The sequence below is a fragment of the Apis cerana genome, linkage group LG1, assembly GCF_029169275.1.
Source record: "Apis cerana isolate GH-2021 linkage group LG1, AcerK_1.0, whole genome shotgun sequence".
NCBI lineage: Eukaryota > Metazoa > Arthropoda > Insecta > Hymenoptera > Apidae > Apis > Apis cerana.
The window spans coordinates 3,989,751-4,010,050 of NC_083852.1; the positions used below are offsets into that span (position 1 = coordinate 3,989,751).

The 20,300-nt window shown below is 32.2% G+C and overlaps 1 protein-coding gene and 1 pseudogene across 11 annotated transcripts in view; one reads left to right on the plus strand and one right to left on the minus strand.

Annotated features, from left to right (window-relative positions):
- Positions 1 to 928: 928 nt before the first annotated feature.
- LOC107994839 (uncharacterized) overlaps positions 929 to 20,300 on the minus strand; it is a 48,995-nt gene continuing 29,623 nt past the window's right edge. For 7 of the 11 annotated variants that reach the window (XM_062077505.1, XM_062077481.1, XM_062077452.1 and 4 more), the window contains 7 exons: positions 10,724 to 11,038; positions 10,159 to 10,535; positions 9,731 to 10,003; positions 8,627 to 9,089; positions 6,536 to 8,490; positions 6,251 to 6,450; positions 929 to 6,008 (listed from right to left, as the gene is read on the minus strand). In XM_062077505.1, the coding sequence (XP_061933489.1) occupies positions 5,315 to 6,008; positions 6,251 to 6,450; positions 6,536 to 8,490; positions 8,627 to 9,089; positions 9,731 to 10,003; positions 10,159 to 10,535; positions 10,724 to 11,038 (4,277 nt within the window). In that variant the 3' untranslated portion in view covers positions 929 to 5,314. The remainder of the gene's footprint in view (positions 6,009 to 6,250; positions 6,451 to 6,535; positions 8,491 to 8,626; positions 9,090 to 9,730; positions 10,004 to 10,158; positions 10,536 to 10,723; positions 11,039 to 20,300) is intronic. The other 4 variants (XM_062077466.1, XM_017051932.3, XM_062077459.1 and 1 more) reach the window with 4 other exon arrangements.
- Positions 11,453 to 15,132, plus strand: LOC107994841 (uncharacterized; annotated as a pseudogene).

Consider the following 20,300-nt stretch of genomic DNA (forward strand, 5'->3'; position numbering starts at 1 on the left):
GCACTGAAGTATTAAAAAAAAACGTTCATGTACGCTCTGTATATCCATGCTTGGCCATATAAGAAAATAACACGAAGCGTTTAGAGACAAGACTCAAAAGGGGTGCTCGTTATTATAACGGAGGTGATTTTTATTTCAACAAAAATAACAATTTTTTTACATTGAACTGTTTTGATAATAATATTATCGTGTATGCTACACCTGTAGTTTACTGTAGGCGTGGTATGTTCTCGCTCGCTATTAATTGTAGTTAATTTATTTGAATTAATCGCATTAATAGCGGGTTTCATAGGTAATATCGCTTCTTAGCCTTTTTTTTTTTATTTATTTATTTATTTAATAATTATTATTTCACTTCTCCTTCCTCTTTTTTTCTTTTTCTCCTTTTTTGAAATCTCGTTTCGTTTAACTTTTTGTCTCCTTAGCTTCTCGCGTTTTGCACGACCGCATTGTAAGCATTATCATCGTCATCATCATCATTGTTATTACTATTATTTATTATTATTATTATTATTATTAATATTATTATTATTAATATTATTATTATTAATATTATTATTATTATTGTTATAATTATTATAATAATAATTATTATTATTCTTATTGTTATTGTTATTATTATTATTATTATTATTATTATTATTATTATTATTATTATTATTATTATTATTATTATTATAGTACAATATTTTTAGGAGGGAGCTGAGTACCTCGGCGTGTTTTATTTCGTTCCTTTTTTTTTCTTCTCTTTTATCTATATACAGACTTTTTACTTGAAAGAGATCGATCGATAGATATCGATCTTCTTTCAGGTTACAAACGAGTAGGTACTTACACACACACGTCTTATATCGATACCTTACGTCGTTTCTAGTCTATAGAATAGTCTAGATGTGTGATTTGCCTGTCATATCAACGATAATATTCGTTTCTTTTTTTTTTCTTTTTTTTTTTTTTTCTTTTTATTTTTTATCGTGTCTGTATATTTGTGTATATATTTTTATTTCCATTTGATGTTTTACGTTGCTAAAAAGTACTTAAAAAGAGGGCTGCCATTGTCGTACTCCGCTTTCTAACTTTATTATTTTGTCTAATGTACGGCATGGCATTCCACCATTTACATACAACAGTATCATTCGAGTAAACGTTAATCTTGAAAATATTTTTACATGTGATTGCGATATTGCATCGTACTTATACGTATGTACAAAGATTAAAGCACGAAAAGAGAGTTCAACATTTTTTTCGATACATATATAATATTTCGTGGAGTTTAGATTTGATGCAACGCAAACATGTAAATGTACATGTAGGAAGTTTCTTCTTATCACAATTGGAGAGATCGAACTGTGTTGGTAATGGAATTTAATAATACGATAAATGAAAAAAGTAAATACATTCAATCGCTTCAATTGCTGCAAAAAGAAAGCAGAGAAACGCCAAGGGGGCACTCTTCGAAAAGTACAATCGGATTGCGGATGATCGCATTTAAAAATCGCTGTTCACATTATACCTTTCCGTTTATTTGTTTTAGCTTAATCTTTCCCATAATCTTATTTCTCTTTTCGTTATTTTAGTGGAAGCATTTAAACACAGTATTCTTCAGGACTCCGATTTTGTATTATCTAAAAAAATTTTCTTTTCTTTTTTTTTTCATAAGTGTAATAATAAAAATTTTTGTAATGATACGATTTGTGTTGATTGAGAATTACCTTTATAATCGGCTAAAATAAATGCTCTGTATATCTTATGCGAGGCTGAAAAATTTCCATATTGTTTTATTTTTTTTTTCTTCTTTTTCTTTTTTTTTTTGAGAAACTGAATCTATAGTGTACGCATATTTATATATATATATATAATTCCATCCACAAACCATGTGATTAATTTTTTCACGACTGCTTTTTACACGAAGACAGATTATCAAAATAATAGTGGGAAAATGTCTTCTGATCGATACATTTATAACACACATCACTTGAAATATCATTTACGTTGATAAGTTGCACAGAACGATATATTAGATTACTATTAAGCGTTAGAAAAAAATTTGCGTCAGATTTTATCTCTTTCTTTTATATCTCTTTTGTTTAATATTTATGATTTCATGATCGAAATAATATCAGTCATTATATAGCGAAATAATGATAATGCCGAGTATTGCAAAATAATAATGATGGCGATCATAATTTTTTTTACAGATAACGTAATATAATTGCTCGATCGACACAATCCCTACTATAATCATAACAATATGAGAAAGGACAATGTGTTGGTGTAATAGATGATTACGTGTTTTTTGAGATCTTTGAAGATTCTTTTTTTTTTGTCGTTTAAAAATATGTAAAAATCGCGATATAGAACACAGAAGTTCTTTTTTTCGAAGTCATAAGTTGAAAAGATATTAAGAACCTTAACATGAGACTGGCGAAGCGAAGGTTAATAGTTTGTTTATTTACAGACACAGTTTTATCAAACGATTTATTTGCACTCATTCGTTCTTTCTTTCTCTCTCTCTCTCTCTCTCCCTTTCTCTCTAAAAACAAACGACGGTAACGTGTAACTCGCGAGAGGTAAACGACGAATTCGCAATCCTGAAGTGTCCCGATATATATACTACTGTTTATTATAAACTAAGGAGTATTTTCTGTGCTAAGTTAATATGAACGTCTATAGGAAAACTTTTCCTTTCATTTTTTTTAAAAAAAAAATGAAATCGCTAAAAGAAATGTTCAAGAAATATTAACACACAGAACTGTTTAAATTTCAAAATCATATTATTTTATCAACTCGTAAACTCGAGTATCAAGAAGACTTTATAAGATCTTTTTTTTTTTGTAATATCAGTTTCGAGACATTTGTTTTTTTTTCTTGGATATTGTTCAATATCCAATTGAACAATCAGCATACATACATACATACACATATATGTGTATATATATATATGTATTTATATAAATGTAAACGAATTCTATTTTACCAATATTATGATTCAAACATTCTCTATCGAACACGTTTCACGTGTATGCAGTTTGTACATATATATTGGACACTCCTCCGATATGATCCTCGCGGAAACGAAATGGAATACGTAAAACGAAACGAAAATTACCGCGACCCATAATATAAAGATAACAAAATTATGTATATTCATTTTATAACAATAGGCTGCGCACATGTAGAGGCACTCGCATTATTTGACCGAATGTATTTTACTTCTCAAGAGCTTTCGTAAGCTCACACAAAAGTGCATACTGAAATAAAGTACAAGAAAATACACATATATTAAATATATGTATATATTAAGCATATACATACATACATGCACACATACATACATACATACATCATACATGCATACATCATACATACATTCATACATGCATGTATATGTATATCGTAACACGTTTGGTAGAAGCGATTTACGGTGCAGCAAATGTTGCAATAAAAAGCAATAATTTTCTTATGTCAAAGGGACTAAGGCTCGTTTTGAGTGTCGCGTGACTAAATGAAGGAGCAGATCGCATGGTTGAACTTACATTTGCATACAAATATAAAATTAGGCTATATAAAAATTTTTTATGTGTACATGTGTATTCACCGATGTATGCATGTGTATATATGTGTGAAAAATGTAATTTGTTTTGTAATATGTATAATTGCATAATGTATTTTGTTTGTTTGATAGTCAGAGCGTACATTCAAATTCTATAATTTCAATCAAATAAAATAAAATTCACATCCATTCGCTTATGATGGATGATAATTTTTTCCATCAATCAAAATCGCCTGTATACGTTTTCTTTTATCTCTTTTTTTTATTAATAAGAGAACATAGTTCGGGAAATTTTTTCCCTAGTCAGTTCATGGCGTCTAATTCCTAAATGCTAGCTACGTCACTTATACTAAGTCTAGATTCTTACAATATAGCATTACGATTAAACTAGCCATCATATACCTACTTGTTCAACTTAAAAATTAATATTGTGTACTATGTACAACACTTAGAATTATACTTTTTTTTTGTTGTTTTGTTTAAAACCCACTTCACCAAGGAGAGAATATTTAAAGTGATCTCTTTAAGACAGTACACTGTCAATATGTGCGAGAATGCATTTCATATGTCTCTTACGTCAATCATATTGACTCCTTGTCAAATTTGAGGCTAATATGCCTTTCGCACTGGTACAACAGTTGAAGCTATTTTTTTATAATTCCAGACACATCACAGACTCATTCCAAATAAAAACACGTATGCCTTTTTAGCGTTGTATCATTTTTTTAACGATTATATATCATTCATTATATACAAAAAAGCGTCTCCATTGTAAACTTGGGCTAGCCTGGACGTTCCACAGGTCGAATTTTTCGATAATGTTTGTTTCTAATCTTAGAAAGGATCGAGAACTTTTGTATGATGCACATTTTTTTCTATGTATAAACATAAAAATGTTTAGAATGATAATTTAACATTTTCACGAGTTTTTGAATGCATTAGAAATATTTCATATATGTATTTTTTAGGTTAAAAAAATATTAAATATCACGATCCAATATATGTACTTCGTAGATTTAATAATTTTATTATTAACATATGCGTAGATTGTTCTGTGTCGTTTTAAAATTAAAAGATCCTCATGGTTTATACTCCATGTTAGAAATTAACGATATCTAAAAAAAAAAGTATTTTCTTAAAAAACAAAAATAAGTGGCGTGAAAATGGAAATAATTATATTTAATCTAGCTGATAATTATACATAACGTTTACGTACATATTAGCATGAAGGATAAGTAATGCGTAAAAAAATATCAATTAATAATTAAAATTACGCAGCTAGTTAGTTTCTCGTACGCTGGATGAGCATTAAAAAAATAATAGTGCTTCCGTAAAATAATCACATTTACATGTACACTAAGAGTACGGAAACGATCCTTGACTAAAAGAATACATTGACGGAATATGAAATTTATAAAATAATAAACTCTATTTAAAACCATCGTATTTATAATTTCCATTTCGGAATACGATAAAGTTCGTGATAAAAAAAAGGAAAAGAAAAAAGTGAAAGTGAGCAAACGAACGAAATGGAACGAAATAAGAAATTCTTTCGATTCAATTATCATTAGAAAAATTATTAGATACGACCAGTTAGAACGCAATGGCTAACGCCCGAAAAACATTGGTAATTGTGAAATATTCGATATTCATTGTTGTAGTCTGAATAAGACTTTCGTTCATTATGAACGAACTGCATAAATACCCTAAAAACATTTCCACAGCGTGTGGATTAGCACACGTTGCTAACTTATTAGACTATCAATCCTCATCAGAAAGTGGCTCGTACTGTGCAGAAAGCAATGGTGCTGGTTCGGCTTGCATTTGTTCAGATTTTGTCACAGAAGCAGATCCAGAAGTTGGAGGTGGTGGCGCGGGAGGTGGGCCAGTATGAACGCCTAACGCACTGAACGGATAAAAAGTTGTAGTAGGCGCTGGTGCAGGTGGTTGAGGAGTTTTATTCGGTGTCTCGTCCACCATCATTTCTCCACTTGAGGGACTTTCCACATTTCCTCCAATTTTCTCATCTTTTTCTGCACTTGTGATGTTTCCTCCATTTCTATCAGTTGTGTTACCCCCTTTATCATCTTCAGATGTACGCATCACTTCAACGATCTTATTCTTTACGTAATCCAAAGGTGACAGATGAGGCTTGGAAGGAGTTCCGGAAGTCGATGTGGCAGTGGTTGTTTCGTACAGGCGACGCCCATAGTGATTGGTACCTGCTTCTGGAGGTGAAACAGGTTCGACTGAATGGAACGATTGTTTTCCTACCGATGCTGCTGACTGTTGATGTTGGTGTTGCTGCTGCTGTTGTTGCTGTTGCTGCTGCTGCTGTTGTTGTTGCTGCGATTGTTGCTGTGTAACTCGAATTATTTGACGTTCATCTCCAGTCTTCACGGAATCGGGTTCGCTAGCTTTTCGTCTCTTCCACTGATCTTCCGAGATTTGATATCTAATCAAACGAAAAATAATCTTCGTATAATATCGATTAATTTTACTTAATATAAAAAAATTGGATTTTTATATAAGTAATTATATAAAAACTATATATATATTAAATGGATATATTCCGTGATATATTCTTATAATGAACAATTTTTTCCATTCTCAATTGCTTATTCAAAATTTTATTATTTGAATATAAATTTTACATATGAAATTAAAATAGTAAATTATATTGTATTGAAAACTTACCCACTATACGATCTATATGAGGAATGTGGAGGACCATAATCTTTAGAAACAATATGATCAACATGTTCTCCAAGAGTAATAGGTTTATTGCCACCTCCATTACCGCCTGTATTCCCAGCTCCGCTATTGCCACCATTTCCATCGCCAGCAGGACTGTGAGCCATTCCATTAGGTTCTACTGGAGCTTCTCGGTGAAATCCCTAAAAAATTTTCTATTGTATAAGACATATCTGCGGTTTATACATAAAAAACATTAATAAACAATATTTGATCGCTAACACTAACACAAGTTACCTGGAAAAGACGATCACCAGGTCGTTGTGGTTGGGCATTTCCACCAGTATTTTCAACACTTTGATTAATTTGGTGTGTTATAATAGCATCTATCAGACTGGCAGCAGTTAATGTAGACGCTGATTCATTTTGTTGTTGATTGGAGGACTGGTTTTGTCTAGAAGATGACTGTTGTTGCTGTTGTTGTTGTTGCTGGGATTGTTGCGGTTGTTGAAGCCTAGAAGATTGAGTAAATCCACTATTTATTAATCGACTATCCCTATCAAGTTGTTGCTGCTGCTGATCTCTGTACAATTGAGCCATATGTTGCCTTCTTTCAACCTCCATTCTCTGTTGCTGTTGAATATGTTGTTGAAGATGTTGTTGTTGTTGTTGTTGTTGCAAATGTGCTAGATCTCTTTCTCTTTGTTGTTGTACAGCCAAACGATGTTCTTGATGTTCTTTTTCACGTTGAGCAGCAGCTACTACCATTTGCTGATGAATCTCTTTTTCTCTTTGTTGATGGACGGTAAGACGATGATCAGTGTGTTGTATATCTTTTTCTCGTTGCTGTATTGACAATCTGTGTTCAGCATGTTGTACATCTTTTTCTCTTTGTTGAACCAATCTGTGTTCTTGTTGTTGAATCTCCTTCTCTCTCTGTAATCTATATTCTTCCTTTTCGCGCAAATGAACTAGATCTCGTTCCCTTTCTCTATCACGTTGATGATGATGAGCTACTGCCATTCTATGATCTTGATGCATAGTTAAACGATGTTTATCTCCGTAACGGTCGGCCAACAATCTGTCTGCCATGGTCTTACCAAGACCTTCGTGACTGCTACTCCCAGATGCAGGATGTCCATGTGGATGAGGAACCGGAAGACTTGGTTGCTGTACAGCAACATCCACCAAACTGGAAAAGGCCTCCAGTCCTGGTGGTGGTGGCGGATAATGAATTTGCTTTTGTGGATTGTGCCTTTGTATCACACCTTGACGAGGTTGTGTATGGGTTTGAGGTGGGGGTGTGCTGGTATAATATAACGTCGAAGGTCCTTCATTCTTACTATTACCCTCAGACGTGCCAGCACTTCGACTTCGCGCGTGCATTTGTTGACTGGTTATATAATCATTCATAATAATTTGTCTTGACGATAGCTGTTGCTCCATAGTATAGCTAGGAGGTGGTCGTCCTGAATAAGAATTATATTGATTGCTATGCGTCACTACTACTGCTGCTGTTCCGGCTTGAGTCTGACCTTGGCCAGGAATGTTGCCTGTTGTTACAGGTGAATGCCTGATTGTTCTATGATAATCATACATTGGTGCACGCTTATCCACATAAGGATGAACGGGAGTTCCTTGAGTTATGGATCCTGTTTCTTTAGGTCCTTGATTACTAGGTGCATTCACAGCCCCTGCACCGCTAGTTAAATTAGGTGTTCCAGTTGCACTGCCAGGATTTCCTGGAGGAGTCATCTGTCTAAGAAGACCTTCATAACGTGTATTAGATACAGGAGTTCCGTGTGTAATAGAACCACTTTTATGGCTTGTTGTCACTATTGCGCTCAATTTAGGCGACAATTTAGGATGTGGTGGTGGTACTGCGACTTTATTCATTTTAGGTGTAAGAGGTGCTTGAGGTCGTGGAGACGAGGCGTACACCAATGGACTTTTGGCGCCACGACCTTGTTCCGCATGAGCATGAGGATGATAATAAGCACTCGAAGGTTCTGGCCGATAGAGAGTGACCGTCGGTGGTTTATGAAGTGTTTGAAGGGAATGATTATATTCTTGCTGTTGTCTTGGTTTTTTAATGCTCAAATCAAGAGTGCCCTCGGTGCTTTCCCGTAATGCTTGTTGTACTTGCATCACAACTAAACCTTCCTTTGGAAGTATGTCTGATGTAGATGACTGATTATTCGATGGTGCAGGTGGACAGGGAGTAATTGTTGCTTGCATTTGACCTAATAAAATAATTTTTATATACAATTGTACAAATTTATTTCATAGTTCATTAATTCAATATAATTTCTAAAAAAAAAAGAATCACTAGTTTTTAGAAATCATTTGTAACAAAATGATTTCTTTTATATAACTTACCAATTTGCTGAGGACTAGAAGCAGAACGATGACCATGGTGAGGACCGGATACCACCGACAAGGTAGCCAAATTCGAGTCCCTTGACATATTAGTATTTGCCATAGTTGATGTTGGTTTATATTCTCTCACAAATGTAATATCATTTCTATGATCCGTTTTTAATATGCTCGATATCGTTGGTGTTCCAGAATTTATTGATACTGAAGGACCACTGGTACCAGCTGGACTGTTAGGATTACGTTTCAATTGCATCTCAATAACACCAAGCATAAGATCCTTCACAGTAAGAGGATTGGAGTTGTTGCTAGTAGTGGATGGTGGTGAATGCGAAGGTTGTGCAACTTGTTGATGAGATTGCTGATGCTGTTGTTGCAATGATGTGGGATTATTAGCAGTTGTCAACGTGACAACCACACCATTATTTTCTAAATCGGTACCTCCCTGACCTTCGTCCGCCGTCTCCTGAAACAATCAGCGAACCTCTATCAGACGGCCCTATCAAGTAACAAACTTCTTTCTATATTTAAATATAAAACAAAATAAGAAAAATAAAACATAAAAATGCATTGGGATCATTTTAATACGTTTAAATGCTGCAAGATAATTAAATTGTTTGATATGATTTAATCAATTCTTAATTTTTAAGTAATTTTTTGATAATTGTTTAATGCAATTTTTAACATAAAAGAAAAAATAATATAAAGTAATTATTAAATCAAATATTCTTATATTATACATATATCCTTGGGATATGAAAAAATTTTTATATATAAATTTTATGTAAATAATTAAAGAAAGAAATTTAATCACTATAAATTTACATATAAAAATATACATGGCAGAATGTGTTTTGAAAATAACGTTTCAAAAAATAATTATTAAATATATAAATATATAAAAAAAAGAAAATAAATGCATTAATAAAAATATAATAAACATCTTATTGAAATAAAATTGATAAATACTTTAAATATTAATATTAATCATGATTCATGTAGCAAAAAACGCATTAAAATGTTTCTATCACAAATACTAAACAAGCTATATAATTTACTCTAGTATCTCCTTCGTAACTGTCAACCGGATAAAAACTTTAGTCTTACCGTGGCGGAGCTATCATAATCTTCTCTAGTACCAGCTGAAGCAGCATTGCTACTTCCACTGGTGGAAGACTGTTGCGACGGACCTATGCTCACTGGCGGTACTAATGATACCACAGCGATATCCGCTAATTTCTCACCAAGTTTTTGATCTGTCGATCGCGAGAAAGCTATAGGCAAATTCGAGGATGCTGTGGCACTAGGAGTACCTGGTGTACCACTGGACAAATTGTTCGCTGGACTGCCTGCACTAGCCGTATCGCTTGAATCATGGACCTAAAAAAAAAAATGTACAATTTAATCATTTAAGTATTAGATATTCTGAATGGATTTTTTTATAAAGTATAATTTTAAAAGAACCTAATACACTCGTTATAAAATATATCTAAATTAAACCCATATTCTTTCAATATTATCATCAATCAACTTACTGCCAATTCATCACAACTACTCGTACTGCTACCACTTTCTTCTTCATCTGTCAAACAAGGTCTCCTTTCTTCGCCTAGAGATTGATAATACTCTGCAACCACCTGATCTAAGCTTAACTTTTTCCGATAAGCAAAGTAATAGTTCTTGCATTGATGATTCGTTTTTCCTGGTATTTGTTCGGCAACTTTCACCCAATTGGTTCCATGCTCTCGAAGGGCTCTCCTCAATTGTTCCAATTCCTCGTCTGTCCATTGTCGAGCAAGAGAGTCGGCTGAGTCTTCGGGCACCTCGGCACTTCCTGTTAAGTGCGGCGCCAATCGACGAGATATTCGATTGAAGCAGGCAGAACAACATTTTGTCGCGTTACTTGGTATTTCTGGATGAAAGAAAAATTAAAAAATAAACATTATATTATCGATAAATATTTTTGAAAATTGATATTTCGATCAATATATAGAGAAAAATAATTCGACGCATAATTTTTGTTACTAGAAATTTTGTTTATATTTTTTATGTAATTTTACAATATATTAATTTTCGTATATTTATTCATTGATTACTTACGAAATTCTTGAATAATTGGATCACGAATTTCAGCTGGTAAGTCGAGCCACTTAGCGGGTAAAGCTCGCAATCTTTTTACTCTTGTCTTTGAAGCGTTGTTCAAATTCGGGCAACCTGGTAATGGACACGCTGTATATCGTCCTCTAACTGCTTTACACCTACAGGTATTGCACACACGCGCACCAGGTGCGATCTGATCCTCTCGCAGACCGTACTGGGACGCTTGACTTCGCGGCAATGCCCTGCTCTGCGTGTTTCCTTCCACGATATTTTGACAAACCGTGCAGGCGTGGGGACCAATCTGTCTTCCACCTTCTGGAAAAAAAAAGATATTTTATTATAATATCATAAATTTCTTAAATATAATAAAATTTTTAAAAATTTTTAAATATTTTGAATTCTAATAAAATACTAAACATATTGTTCTACTAATCGATCATTATCATCATCTATATATATATATCCCGATTATAAAATTATTTTATATTTGAATTTTTTTTCTTTCGAACATTACTCTATATTTTGAACGTTTTCTTCGTTACGAAGTTCAGCAAATACCAATCGCTTGATACGACGATGGCAGCGCCAAAGCTTCGTAACAAGAACTCTACGAAAATACGAGAAGAGAAAGAGAAAGAAAGAAAGAAAGAAGAGAAAGAGGGAGGAGGACGAATGTGTAGGAGGATGAGGAAAAAGCGATGAAGCAGCAGGTCGGATGAGAGGAGGACGGACAGGTCGGGGCCGTACGGAAACGGAGCGAGAAACAGAATAATTACCGAGACTTTGCTGGTTAACTAATTAAGGGTAGCCAATTAAAAAGTTCTCTCTCGCCCGCAGCCTCGCAAACATTGACGTAGAGGCGGGAGACATGGTAAAATCGCTTTGATGGTTTTACCCCCGGAAACTGGGTGGGTGCCAGGTGAAAAATTTAAGTTTATTCTTTCCACTGGGCCATTATTGCCAGGGTATCGTGGGGTCATTTACGTAAGTAGCATCGGTGAAAAGCGGTTGAAAGCGAAAGAATATGACCAGGTGCGCGATTCCAACGAAATATTTTTTTCTGCGACCAAAGAACAGGTTAGGGAAGCAAGAGCGTGAGCGAGAGTGAGAGCGAAAGCGAGAGCGAGAGCGAGAGCGAGAGCGAGAGAGAGAGAGAGAGAGAGAGAGAGAGAAATGAGCTTAATAATACTGATTATGTGAATCTCTTAATTTTTACAAAATAAAAAAAGTTCAAGAGTGGTTTTTTTTTTTAGTAATTACCTAGAAATATCTCTAGTTCTCAATTTATGATAATTTTTTAATTTTGATTTCGATAATATGAAAAAGTTGGAGAATTGACTTATTACATGGAATTGAAAACATTAGAATATTAATTGTTAATAGATGTATTTAATCGAAATTTTATAGAAAGATATATTATAGAAAATTTTATTTTATTTTTAAATTGAAATTGGAATAATGAATGAATAAATAATTAAATTATAATTAGAAACTTACTTAATATTATATTTTATTTTATATTTTATTTTGTATAGAGAAAAAAATTATATTAAAATAATTTAATAATAATCCAAAATGTTTAATTTTTAATGGCGTCGTTTATTTGAGAAATTTTTATATTTTTCCATTGCATATATGATGTAATTAATCAATTTGTAAATTATACAATATTCGCAATAATTATTAATTTCTAGTATGAGATGAACGTCTTGTTAGTTTTGTGTTATTTACACCAATTAAATAAATCAATAGAATGTTTGATATAACAGACAATTAAAGCTATATTAATAAACTAATTTATGATTTTAAAAATCATTTTACTTGTGTATTATTATCTATTATTTCTTCTCGTAAATTTAATAATTTATAAGATGATTTTTTTAAATATATGAACCATTTAAAATTCTTAATTACATTAAAGATTAAGTTTTTTATACTTTTATACAATTTTTCATTTTACATAACGAATAAATAAATGAATAAATAATAAAAATAAGGATTTAATTTATGATTTTTAATAAGGATCGAGGCAATTATCCGATCAATTCTATTCAAGTATTTGTAAAATTATCCATTGAATCGTATATGCAATGTTAAATTATGAGAAGCAATTTCTCCAGCACAAGGGAATAACTGCCAATCAGTGTCGCGAATATTCCTCGTATGGCATTTATATGATTGCTCGGTAGATAATTCTTCCTCTCGTCTCTTCCGTTGGCTATATCCGGCCGATACAGTAACATCGGTAGTCCTGCGTCAACAATAATTTTCGCCATGTTTCGAAAGATACGAGTATAGTGTGTGACAGGCCTCTAGAGATTAGTGTATGTATCATCGTAGTCCAATATATCAAAGGCGTGCAGATCACTTTGAACGATTGCAAAATCGCAGCTAATTGTTATAATATTTAATATTGCATTGGGATATATTTTTGTGTGATGAGCATCACACGAAAACATACATCACAATTATAGGTTAGAATTGTTGCATTACTTTTTTAGTATATATTACATTTGTAGGTTATCTGAATTTCAAATGGTACCCTTAAGTCATAAAAAATCAAAAATATAGAATGAAAGATAAAAATGAAATATTACTTATTATAAATGTCGCGGTACATCCATGGAAAGTAGTACATCCATCGAAGGTTAGCAATTGAATGCCATGGAAGTCAATCAGCATTATAATTACCAGTGGCGCCATGAGGCTCACAAGTGACTTGATTCAACAACTTAAATTGAAGAAAAGAGAAAACAGTCATATTTGTAAAGTTTTTAAGTTTTAAGTTTTATTATCAATATTTCAATATAACAATATAAATTTTTAATGAAATATATTTTTTATTTCTTAATAAAATATTAATAAAATAAAAATTATATATATATCACTAATAATTATATATATCACTGAAGTAAACGACAGTATATGTATAACTATCGGCAATATGTAATTTAATATTGAAATTATTTTATAATTAATTCAAACTTTAATTGTCATCCCTCCAAATAACTATAATATATAATTTATAACTATTCGAGACAAATTTAAAATAATTATCAAGAATAGACGCGATGAAAAAAAATACATGTTGCAGCAATTTTCATAAAGGAAATCTCTTGGATATCTAACATTTCCCATAACTATTTTTATTCTGTGTAGAAACATTCAAGGCCGCGAAACAAAGGCTATTACAATCGGAAGAATGTCGTCGAGCTTGTTCAAACGATAAGTCAAAAAGAAGGGGAGAGTGAGATAGAAAGAGAAACAGTGTGAGAAACAGAGAAACAGAAAGAAAGAAATGAAATAAAAGTGGTGAGAGAGGAAAAGGTATGGTATCTCTGGTAAGGGAGAAATATTAGCCACGTGCTAATTAAGCTGGCTCGAAACAGAATAATGACAAGGAGTATACCTTGAATATTTCATAAAGAGTATCACGAGAGAACTAGTCCCATACACCTTTCCCTTTCCCTTCTTCCTTCCTATTTTATTTATTCACCTTCAGCTCCATCCACGCATGTAATTCTTTTATTCTCCATAATTCCCTTTAAACCGATCAATGATTTTCGATCGAAATTCATTAATCGTATCAACGAGGATGGATTATAGTAAAAGATTTTCACGAATATGAATCACGATAAAAATTTTCAAATCAAAATTAACAAAAATATTTGCACCAAAACCATTTTCACGTATTGATCATTGAATTAGAATTTACAAAAAAATTAATATAAAATGAACTGTATACATCAGATGCATTTCAATTCTCTAATAATCTATTCTAATCTTTAATGATCAAAAATTATATTCACGAATCATATTTAAAAAACTTAACAGTCTAGATGCACAAAAATATTTAAAAATATTAAACAATTTTATTAATCATTTTTATTTATTAAAACCATTTTAAACAAAATGAAATATTTAATCGTGATTCAAATCATCCTCTGTTTAAAACTTTAATATCCTAATCAATTAATGTTAAATCTGATAAAGAAATTAGAATTATTTAATTATTTATTGAGATAAAATAATCGTATATAGAATATACTAAACAATACATTTAATTTTTTCTTTCTATCTCGTAACAGCCGTATGCGTATCGATGATTCAAATATGTGAACAAGCATGCAAGGGTCGACTAATGGGTTAAACCAACAAGTGAGCATTATTACACGTGTCCCCTACGTGCATCCACCGGTTCTGGTGTTAATAAAATATTCTCTTTGATTTTAATCGTTCACGTGTATCTGCGTATTATGCGTCGAGCAAACAGAGAATATCGCCGTTTATTCATTATGTCTGGGAATTAAGCATAGAAAGAAAGCTCGATTAAACTGGCTTAAGCAAATGGTCTTTTAACGTATGTGAACTAAATGAAATAAACAGGAGTTTATTAGCGACGAAGAAAATGTTCCGTTTCATTTTTATTCATAATATTCCCGAGTTTAATATATATACGCAATTCGTTGATAGAATTGCAAAAAAGAACGAGAAAATAAATTTTTTCTTCATTTTGCACTTTTTTTGAATGTTTGACGAGTATAATTAGAAAGTTAATCGATCGAACGATTCGAACGATTTTCTTTTATTTAGTATTGTTTTATTTGATTCAAAATTTTGATAAGTAGATTTATTTCGGTTTCATTTTTTCAATTATCTAATATATAAATGATAATTGATTGAGTTATTAAAATAATTAATTCAACAAATTGTTTCGATCAATAAATATTTTAAAAATAAAAAATAGAATGAATAAAACTTGCACTTTTAATCATCCAATCATAAATCCAACATCATAATTGGAATAATTAGAATAAAAATTCAGAGCAAGTTTTTTTAATATTGCAAGATTCATTTCGCGAGCAAGAATGGAAAATTAAAATGGGTAATTTAAATGTGTTTGAAGATTATTAATAGATTCGTGCCATTCATTCTATTAATTATTAGATATGAATTATTTATCGATTGCTTTTGAAAAACTAACTTTGTTAAAGTGATTGAAATTCTTCGTTCGATTATTATACAACGATTATACAACGATTTCGTTAAGAGAGATAGAGTGTAATTTAATGAAAAGAAAATTCTTTCGAAAACGCTCTTCCCTCTATCGATTCTAACGAATTTTTGTTTACGATAAATTCTGCAAGAGCAGCGTTTGCACATCATTAAAATGTGCTGCACTGAACACACATGGCCAAACATCGGTAATCGAATCATTCTGGGCACGGATATATGCGTGTATACACGTGTACACATGTATTTACACGTAGACCCCATTCCATAAAGTTCCCCAATTCCAAAGATTTTATTCCATGGTCAAAAACCACGAGAATAATATTCATCGATATTCATAACAGGAATAAAATAATTCGACGTAGTAATTTCCATTATCGCGTTACGTTTTACGTATTTTCCGTTATATGCATATGTATAACGTTTCGTTTTAATGAAAAATACAGTTGAATCGGGATGAAGAGGGATGAGCAGGAGGGAAATGTATCCTATATATTGAATTATAGAAAAATGAATTTCTCGTTATCTGCCGTAATATTACGATTGATTTGACTTGGTTTGTATCGTTGTATTATTATACACGTTCGACGAGATTCCTTGTCCTCGTATTCGCCGGATCACGAAAAACCCTACCGTACATATTTGCTTTTAATCATTTTTGTCGAAACCGTACCGTTATGTAATCTCATAAATACGTAAATAAAAAAATGCGTCGTTTCGATGCCTCGAACGAAATGTTGGCTCGCAGAGAAATCTATCTACCTTCCTCCCCCTACCCTTAACCCCTTTCAGTTATTCGTTTTAATTTCCATACTTCTTTACTAAATAAATCTATGTTCATCGAACACGTATTGCGTCAAACAGAAAGAAAATGAAATTTTTTTAAATTTCCTTCTCTTCTTTTTTTTTATTTTTAATTCAAGAGACTTTGAAAAATATTGCTTTTTTCTTTAAATTGAATTTCGAAATTTCGTTTCGGAAAAATTGATAAAAACGAAGAGTTAAATATAATGTTATGAAAAATTAAATTTAATTAGAGAAATAATCGATAATTTATAATTTCTCAATTAATATTATTAGTTCATGAATTATCAAATATAGAAATTCAGATAATTATTCCATTTAGAATATTTCTAAAATAATATCGAAACGAAGTTTTCTAATTATTAATTGTTTAATTCTAATAAACGAAATTTTAATTGAATTCATATATCTGATTTAAGATATGTTTGTTTATAAGCAATGTTTAACAAAAAAAATCTTAATAACAAAACAGAATACTTTTTATCCATCATAAAATCCTAAACAAAAACGAATTCAGACGAATTTTCACAACCGAATAAATATCTTATTCTTTTAAAACACCCAAATTAATTTTTCAATCTCAAATTTATCTCTCATGCATTAAGTAACATTTTATACACGATTATATCGTATATATATACATATTTTCAGCCAGACATATATATGTATATTTACATGCTTACAGGCAAGTAGAGCACACGCGGAAGGCTATATTAACCGTGCACGATGTGTACCCATACGTAGATAATCCATTATTTGCACAACGAAAACGCGGCCATGCCTCTCCTGTCGAATTCAACCACATTCTCTCTCCTTCCCTCTCTTCTTGCCTCTCCATCTCTCTCTCTTTACCAACTGTCTAATGCACACAGGAACGCGACGACTGTGTGTTGCTCTGCAGCTAAAGGCATTAATTGGGATTAAGTAAATCAAGACGCTAATTAGCTCGCGCCAAGTGTATGCGCGCGCCTACCAACGGCCTTTCGAACTGACGATGAGCTACTACCTCCCACCACTCGTTCATCTATCCATCTTTCTCACTCTCTTGCTCACTCTCTTTTCCTCACTCACTCTATACCAAAATGTTGCCATCCCCTCCATATCAAACTCTCTAACCAATGTAACTAACTACCGACACCGAGAGAGATCACCGTTTCCCACCCGGCCATTTAATTTTCCCACCCATTTGCTATGGCCACTGGCTGCTACGATTACAAATTATCCGTGTAGACAGGAAACACGTGTATTTGCAGATAATTTTCGTTTATATATATATATATACATATATATTGGGGATACATCATTAGCGGATATTTTTCTCTGTGAACGAATGTTTCAAATGGATAGATAGGATACTTTGTCAATGTTCGATAGATGATTATCTTTGAATAGGGAGCGATGGACTGATTTCGTTTGTGTTTTGATTCACGCTTTAAAATCGTATTACGATTTCCTATAGAGAAATTTCCGATATATTGGAATTTGTTTTTAAAAATATTTAATTACTATGTTTCATGCTATAATATAGACGTCTATAAAATAAAATGAAATATAGATTCTTAACATTTTGAATTCTAAATATATTCTTCTCAAATATTCGATTAATTTTTTAATCGATATAATGTCAAAATTATTGTGATATTTGGGAATACAAACCTAGTTAAAGCAATCAATTTAACAATTATTATCAGTTTTATAATTATTTAAAAACGATTTTAAATACACATATTTTTTATTTTAAATTTCAAGCATCACTCAAGAGTCTAAAAAAAATGAAAATGAAAAGATCAGAGAACAAAAAGTCAATTATTTAAATTTTTTTATATTTTATCAAAGCTTCAATCAACAATATCAATCTTCTACAATTAAATTATATCACCCACACAATATATTTACAAATATCAACCTCTATATTCGTCACGATCAAAATCAACACCAATCATCTCCCTCCCTCCCAATACAAAACCCACCATCCTGTTAAAAATCTCCACAAATCCCATCACAATTGGAATATAAATTCAATTGCTTTGCCAATTATATACACCATCCAATTAAAATTAGATCCCGTAGGGGATCGAATAAGGCACCATATGGGTCGATGAAACGCAAAGAAAGAATAAGTGAATTTCTGAGCAGGTGAGTATTTATTTCATTACAAGTGAAAGAGCGTATCTACGGGAGACACAGAGCAAAAGAGATAAAGCAAATGAACTGAACATGTTCGGGATAGAGAGAGGGAGAAAGAGAATGAGTAGTGGGGGAAGCGGTGAAGAGAAGCCGCAGAAAGCCCGTACGGATCCTGGTAATATCGCGAAAAGTGTTTGCTCAGCTTGTCTCGACCGAGCTCGGAGCATTAAACCGCGAGAGCGTTCTTTCTCGTCTCCCCGGGATCCGGGGAGAGCGATACCGACCTCTCCAATGTGTACACTTCTGCTCCCGATTATACGTTGCGAGCCCGAAGGGCTATCTCCTTCCTTTCCACCGTGGTGAATTTCGATTCTGCCAATTGAGGCGGCGATCAGTTTCCATGTACTTTGTCCCTGTCCCGGCGACAATTTAACTAACAGCTCGTGGAAACACGAAAGGATGCGCCGTGGATGTTTTCACGAGAGCTATAGGATGGATTTGGTGATATGAAAAAGAAAATTTTTGAAAGTCAATAACGGGATAGGACGTACAAAATTTTCCTGTTGAGAATTTGTACTTCCGAGAAATAAATAACCTCTATGATATTACGATAATATCGATGAAGAAAACTTTAATTTAGAAATTCAAAAATTTCATAAAAGTAATTAGTATATATATATATATATACATAAATCTCTTACATAATCTAACATTTAAAATAACAAATTCAATTTTCAACATCACGTTAAAATTTAATCTTAACATTTTGTTTCATTTTTTTCGTAGAAGAAATTTTCTTAAAAAATTTCTGATTGTTTAAAAAAAATAGTTTTAAAAAAATTTTCAAAAATACTTGTTTTTTCTACACAAACTAATCTATAACCTCGAGAGATTCTCGATAATGTAATAATTAAACAGTAGTCAGAACACGGTAGATTTTCCGGTATTGCGATATATGACATTAAGGCAATCGGTATTATTATTATCAACAATCACGACAATGATACTAATAGCTATGCAAACGACGATTACGGTAGTAGTTGTTGCTTTCGATCGCGATACAATAGGGTAGGAAACGAAGGGGGACAGAGGAGAGCCGCGTCTGTTAACTCCGGTTTGAAGCTGGCGGCCTCTAGGGAAATGTGCGTAATCGCCATGTCCCACTCTGAATTGGTGGCGACGCATTCTTGCCTGGAACCAAGCCTGTTCCACGCTACCGTGTTATGATGACCCACGATTAACTTCAACTATACTCTCCTCCTCCTCTTTCTTATCTTTTGTTATTTATCTTTATTTGTGTTTCAGAATTTCCAATTTGCTTTAATCTTGAAAAATGATTCGAAATCGAGGATCTTGTAGCGAAAATTCACTTTTCACAATTTTTGAGATTAAAAAAAAAATTTGTTCTTTTCTTATTGCAAAATGCTCGATTTATTGGTAATAAGGGAAAAAATGATTCAGAGGGTGGATAATTCATAATAATAAATTAAAGAAAATTGGAAAGAATTAAAGATGAATTTTTTTATGGAAATAGAAATTTGTAAGAATAGAATTAAAGTTCTAATTTTATTTATGAAAGAGAAGTTTTTACACCGATAAAAATAGAATTGGAAGTCTAATAGTTAGAGAAGAA